Source organism: Cyphomyrmex costatus, unplaced genomic scaffold, assembly GCF_001594065.2.
Source record: "Cyphomyrmex costatus isolate MS0001 unplaced genomic scaffold, Ccosl1.0 scaffold18, whole genome shotgun sequence".
Lineage (NCBI taxonomy): Eukaryota > Metazoa > Arthropoda > Insecta > Hymenoptera > Formicidae > Cyphomyrmex > Cyphomyrmex costatus.
Genome location: NW_017275824.1, coordinates 1,813,914 through 1,821,075, shown reverse-complemented (window position 1 = coordinate 1,821,075; position 7,162 = coordinate 1,813,914). Strand labels below are relative to the sequence as shown.

The 7,162-nt window shown below is 31.0% G+C and overlaps 1 protein-coding gene across 1 annotated transcript; it reads left to right on the top strand.

Moving 5' to 3' along the window:
• Positions 1-2,554: 2,554 nt before the first annotated feature.
• Zw10 (Zeste-white 10 kinetochore protein) lies at positions 2,555-6,477 on the top strand. The gene is made up of 10 exons (XM_018537627.1): positions 2,555-2,945; positions 3,416-3,618; positions 3,694-4,492; positions 4,576-4,724; positions 4,901-5,004; positions 5,122-5,297; positions 5,383-5,589; positions 5,665-5,802; positions 5,873-6,006; positions 6,212-6,477. Exons 1-10 carry the CDS (start codon positions 2,909-2,911, stop codon positions 6,422-6,424), a joined length of 2,160 nt encoding a protein of 719 aa, XP_018393129.1. The 5' UTR covers positions 2,555-2,908; the 3' UTR covers positions 6,425-6,477.
• The last annotated feature ends 685 nt before the right edge of the window (positions 6,478-7,162 follow it).

Sequence of the window (7,162 nt, the reverse complement as noted above, 5' to 3'; positions counted from 1 at the left end):
CTTTCAATCAAAAAATAATATCAGCTTTTTCAGTGCGTTTGTGACCATAGTGAATACTGTACAATTCGAAATTTTGAATAGGAAACGCAGTTTTTCAATCCAGATGCATCCAATTGAATCTAATTGAATCCAATTGAATCCAAAAAAGTTTTCGCTGTTTAAAATGCGAATTCGAATAGACAAAATGTCCAATCCATTTTAATCCATTCTCGGATGCTGAGCTTTGTACAGCTGCCGTTATATAAGTAATCGAAACAAAAAAATTTTTTTACATACCTCAGTATTGATAAAAACGCCTTAAAACAAAAATACCTGATTTTGTTATATGTTTTTCAAAAATTCCCAAAGGACTTCCGGTTTTTCAGACCTTCACCCTGTTTCCACCTAGTCCTTAAATAAGTTTCCGTTGTTTGCTTGATTTCTGGAAAAAATATGTTTACATTTGATATAATCATAGAATGATCATTATTTCTAACGCATTGTTTTATTTTTAAATCACTTGTGTACTGTACATTTCATATTTTTGCAGTATAATCATTGTTACGTTATTAATATTTTAAATTAAACTTGTCACTTTCGTATTCACTCTCAATGTTTATTTAAAATAGAAATAATTATAAAAACTAATGAGAGAACCGGGCTACGAGCCAAAGATTCATTAAAATCTTTAATTTTATTTATTCTAATATAATTATAAAGATTCTACAGAAATTGGCAAAATTGAATCATTGTGTATAGGAAAAACAATCTTGCTGAAGAATCTAAAAATTTATCTAGATACAGATATCTGAAAGTACATACATGTATTATGATTCCTACAAAATTATTTTCAGGTCTATATATAGCTAAATTTTTAGATTCTTTAACGACATTGCTCTTTTCCCATGAATTATTTTAATATTTTTTTAATTACGTATTCATTAAAATAATTAGGGTCACCACGAGTTATTTATCTTAAAATTCAGACATTTCTCTGATTTCCAGACAAAATTTTATGATTTTCCTTCACTTTCAATTATACATATTTTGAAATGTTTTTTGTATTTTCATCCTGATTTGAAAATTGTTAAATATTTTATTATTCGCAATTTAACGTAACAGTATAATTAAATTATTAATGTTACTGATACTGCATTTAATTGTTAAGTTAATAATATTTTTCAAAATTGTCTTTATAAAAATAAACTTTCGAAATATAATATTTAAGATTATTTCATTAATTATTACTTTTTTAATCATCGATATATAATAACCTGATAAGACTAATTTTTTTTATGCATACAAACAATAAGCCTACTCACCACAAGGTTGTTCCATCGGCGTCCCTCTCCTTTTCATACACAAAGTTGTCGAGCCCAGCTTCTGTATCTCTCTTCTCCTCCCATTACTTTGCGTGGACATTTATCAGTTGAAGCAAATTGTTTGGAAAAATTAAATGCGCGTCCTTCTCTGCAATAAACGACAAATTTATAGGTTTAAGTTTCAATTACTATTATACTCGTCTCAGATCCACCACAATTTATAAATCACTAAATAATGACGCGTAGAGTTTAAGTGACGAAGAATCTTCGTTTTTGCGCGTCTACAACGACGCGACGTTACGGCGCTGCAGCGATGCAACGCGAGCATAGTATCGCTACAGCTAATGCGTTCCGTATTTTATATGGATAAAACTACGTATCATGACCGTATCGCGTAAGATGCAAACAGATTATTATAGTACACAAATACCGAATCTCTAATTGCATGATAAATATCGAAAAATTATTATATACAAGTTTATGTTTTAATTACATTTGATTGCGCTGCCACTCTGCGTCATCCCCGTCACATTCCGCGAATGAAACGTGAATGTAAAAAAATAGGGAAGAAGTGGCGTCGTTTTCCGCGTGCGATCAACTTCACGTTAGAAAAAGCGACGCGACCGTATCACTTTTATGTCTTAATTTTCGAGCAAACGAGTAAAAATTAATGTTCGAGAGTTCAAAGATGATTGTTTTAAAAATTTTCTCGCGTCGCGTGTCAAAATTTTAATAATTTAATAATAATTATTAGTAATTACCTTGTTGGTAAATAATTCCGCGTCGTTCTCGTTGTTTTAGATGCTCTGCAAAGATGAGGGATACTTCTGGACATCAGGACGCTTCTGGAGTTAGCGGAGATCAGATACAAGTGGAGGATCAGGATGCTTCCGAAGGTAATGGAGAATACTTGCGGAGATAGTGATAAGTGGTAATTCTTTCCAGAGGAAAGATTACAGTGCGAAACAAGAGACAACAAGAGAGCGAACTATTCCAACGAATCCAACGTGATATTATGACAGGATACACACCCGTCCGGCCCGTCCCCTGGCCAACTCGCAAAAGCGTGAAAGCGCGCGTTACGCGATATTTATATCCTCCGATCAGACTTGAACCCCACCACTCGCAATCAACCAATGAGCGCGCTGTGGCGCGATGCTCTGCTACAAACGCGATTCAACCTGATTCAACCTGCGCGAGCCTGCGCGAGCCTGCGCGAGCCTGCGCGAGCCTGCGCGAGCCGCGATCTGCCCAACGTGAACGATATGAGTCAATTCGGTGGTTATACTGGTTATGCTGTTGTTACTGTGTTAGTGTCGCATGTATTTGCATCATTTTACTTCGATTGTAAAATGTGAAGCATAACTGCATGATATAGGTACTAATTTGTTTAAAGACGATTTTCGTCCGGTCGTACGTCAAGTGAAAAAGTCGCTAAGGATAAGATTGGAAACTGACGCCCGAAATTTCCTCTAAACTCTGATACGGATTAGCCGTCGACCTAGGACAATTTTGAAACTACACAAGTGTAAAAAAAACGCTTAAACATTTGACAGAAAACATCTGAATTTTAGCCTGTCACATTTCATACAAGGTTCTTGTACAACATGACTTCGTTCTTAGTGAATGTACTAGCTACAGCAGGTAGTATTTACAAATTGCCACGTTTGTAATAATTAGACCCAATTGTCTATCAATAAATTAACTCTAATTTCAGTTTGATTTACTTTTTATATTATAGTATTTATTTTTACCAATGTAGATTACTATTGGTTTAATTAAATTTGTATCTTTTTTTAGTCTTATAAAAAATTATAAAAATATTTAACAACTAAATTAAATCAAGATTAAAGTTAACCTACATTGGTAGAAAATGGATATTAGACAGTCAGTAAATACGAAATACAATTTCGTATTTACTGATATTTAGAACAAAATATGTAACCAAGGCCTGATTGCACTAACATGATTTCGATTTTAAGTGAGACTTAAAACTGTCTCTATCTCAGTCTCTCTTTCAACTTTAAAACGAGATAGATAGAGTTTTAAGTCTCGTTTAAAATCAAAGTAACATTGGTGCAACCAGGCCTAGCAGTTTTTTTTTTATCATATAGGTAAACTTGAGAAAGTAAATCTTCATAAAAATATCACCGAGATACAGAAAGAAATAACCAAATTAGAATATGAAGTTAAAGATTTTATGGATGACAATTATGTTGAGTTCAGTTCAAAATTAACAAGAGATGTACATCTAGTTAAAAAGACAGAGCAGCTGTTGGAGGAGATAGGTATTTTGCAGAGCAGAATAAATGATCAAGTATGGTTTACCAATACCTGTTGTATTAAACTTGTGATAAAACAAACATTTGATATTATTACATTTATCATATAGATCAAAATAGAATTGTCTAGTTCAACGAAGGAGTTGAAGATCCTCTCCCAGGCGTTAAAGGAATCCAATATCAGTTTGCAACTTTCCCATCAGCTGATAAGCATACACAAATGCATAAAATCTATACAAACGACACAAAAGGAAAAACAGTACATCGGTACTGCCAAAATTCTACAGCAAATACAATCTCTGCTGAATACTCATAGTCTCCTGCATGATCTCGAAATATACACTGCAATCAAGAATGAATACTGCAATCTCTCTCGTTCATGCTTGATGGAAGCCTCTGGCCTTTTACATGATCGAATCTGTTGGAGCAATGATATGAAGGAAAATAAAACAGTTAACTCTGTCTGTATTAAAAACGAGTACGATGATATACAGGAATTAATGCAAGGATTAGACATTATGGGTCATTTTGAAAATGAATTAGAAGTTTTTTGTACAAAACTAATGGATTTCATTATCAAACCTATCATTTATGATCACTGTTCGGTATATGTTGTCAAGGAGAAAGAATTTACCATCGAGATATTGGAGAAAAAAAAAATGCCATGTTACAAAGGTGTACTGTACAACTTGAACTTGCTCTTCAAGTTTCTCCATCAACATTTAAATCTGACAGTGAACAATGAAACCTTCCTGAGAAGATTTCAACCACATTTGCTGGAAAAACTGTCACATCCTTTAATAACAGATTGCCTCTCTCACACCATTCCAACTTCTAATGCAGATCTGAAAAACTTTGAGCCTGTAGTCGAAACAATTAATGAATTTCAAAACTACTTGGTAGAAATTGGTACTTATGTTTAACTATTTTATAAGAGACAAAAGTGTATGCTATGTGTATATTACAAAAGGTTAAATGATGTATAATTTCAGGATTCCTTTCTGAGGATCAACTGTTCTTGTCAGAGTACACAAATAACATTGATAAGCTCTTCATTAATAGGATATGTCAGGATTTACTAGCCAAAGCTAGAAATATAATGAGAAAAGATTTGCATGATTCCGTTCGGTACGAGCCGCAGGTATTCACTTCACTATTGTATTAAAATAAGAGGCTTATATTCAGAACATACTTTTATTTCTAATATTTTGTAGTATATGTAACATAAACTTATATGTAGTTATCATTATAAGTATGTTCTGAATACCAGCCATAATGTAGATTTGATTTTTGTTTCGATTTGTTTTTAATTGTTAGGAACCGCCTAAGCTTATAGATAAAGTATTCGAAAACGACTGCGAATTACCTATTGAAAAGAAGTTAAGCGATATGTCATTTCATTTACCAAAATGTCAAATAAGGTACTTGATTTGATTAATAATAGTAATGAATTTAATATGCATGAATTTTATTAATTCAAATTTTGACTTTTTAGTGCTCTGTGATGCTAAATATGAATAATACTAAATTCATTTCAGCAAAAGTGCACAAGAAACACTAGAATTAGCAAAAATGATATTAGACGAGGCTTGTGATAGTTCGGATGCTTGCGCTGTTAGATTATTTTATACATGTAGGAACGTATTCGAAATGTATGCTGGTTTGGTGCCTGAGCATCATAAAAAGTTCTTAGAAACAATACCGCAACAAGTTGGTAAGAATAATACATAACAGAAACGAACTAATTCTAACATGAATAAAATGAATGTTAAGTAATTATTACTGCAATTATGTTTTAGCTTTGTTTCACAACAATTGTATGTATCTTGCCCACCATCTGCTTACACTACCACATGAATACCGAAATAAATTGTCAAAAATTGTACAAAAATTGAATTTAACTTTTGCTGATCAAGTCACGATGCTTCGAGATGTTGGGTCACAATGTTTCCTAGATCATATGAGATATCAAAGGAATATTATCTTTGATATCATTAAAGATTCAGGTTTATAATTTACTTATTAACTACGAAGAAACTTGAAGATGGAAAAAGATTTAGCTAAAATTTGTTTATAATTAGGCTTCTCAGGATTAAGCCAAGCGCCTCAGTTAGATCCTAGCACCGAACGTGCATTAAGACAATGCATTAGACAATTGGAACTATTGAAGACCGTATGGTTGGATGTGTTGCCTATAAATATCTACTGTAAAGCTGTTGGTTAGTTTTTCTATTCATCAAATTCTTTATTGTTGTATTTTAACGAATTTTTAATTTTTTTACATTACAGGATGTATAACGAATTCTATGATTGACGATTTAATAACGAAGGTCATATCTGCCGAAGATATTCCTATTGATGTTGCGACAGAACTGGTAACTTTATTTAATATGGTTGTAAAACGAATGCCGCAGATATTTCCTGTAAGTATAAGATTTAAAAAAAAAAAATTTAAAAAGATAAAGTATATCGGTATACAAGAAGTTTAATATGATATAAATTTTTATTGCATTTAATGTCGTACATTTGATATGATAATGAGTTGCTCGAGATAGTAGCATTCCAACTGGTTCCTGTAAAAGTTAAGCCATAACAACATTATTCTGCTTAACGTTTTTCATTTTATAGGATCAACAGATTCAACATCATGTACGTAAATGGAAGAAATTTTTGGAGCTTATTAAGTTACTTGGTGCGTCATTGAAAGAAATCGAATTTAGATGGGGAAATGGAAAAGGACCATTAGCACAGGAATTCACTGCTCCACAAGTTAAACAATTGGTCCGTGCAATCTTCCAGAATACGGACAGAAGATCTAATCTTTTAGCCTCTATAAGATAAAAATGTAAAATACAAAATTTCAAATACATATAAATAATATATAATAAAATGAATAAATAATCAAGTTTGCACCATATATGCTTACGTTCTGTATTAAAATTGAATATGGAAAATAGCTCAAAACGAAATCAACTAAAGAGAAGATAGTCATGTAATTTTATATACTTTTGTATAAAAAATAAAAAAATACAGTATACCTCTCTCTGATTAAAAATAAAAAAAGTACAATACCTGTATCATCATACATATACGTACACCCGTACGTAAATACACACGTACGCCTTAATATGCACACAGGACGTCATTAAAAATTTTATTTTTCAATTATTTATTTAAAATTAAAATATGTGAAATTGATATTGCGTAAAAAATTAAATTTTAAATATTAAAATGAAATTGACAATTATAATTAAAGCATTTAATAATTTAAGTTCTGAATATATAACTAATAATGAATAAAATTTTTTATTAATGTTAAATGGATTTTAATAAAAAATATTTTGTAATAATATACTGAAAAAATATTTAAATATTTATATAATAATTAAATATTTTTTAAATAAAAATTACATTCAATTTTCATTTTAATTATTTTATTTAAAATAAGGAAAAAATTAATTGAATTAATTTTTAAACATTAAGATACTTAACATCAAAAATTAAATTATCAAAATTATCAGGAACGCGAATGCTTGCCTAAAAAAAATCCATTCTACATATAACTTTATAAAAACCATA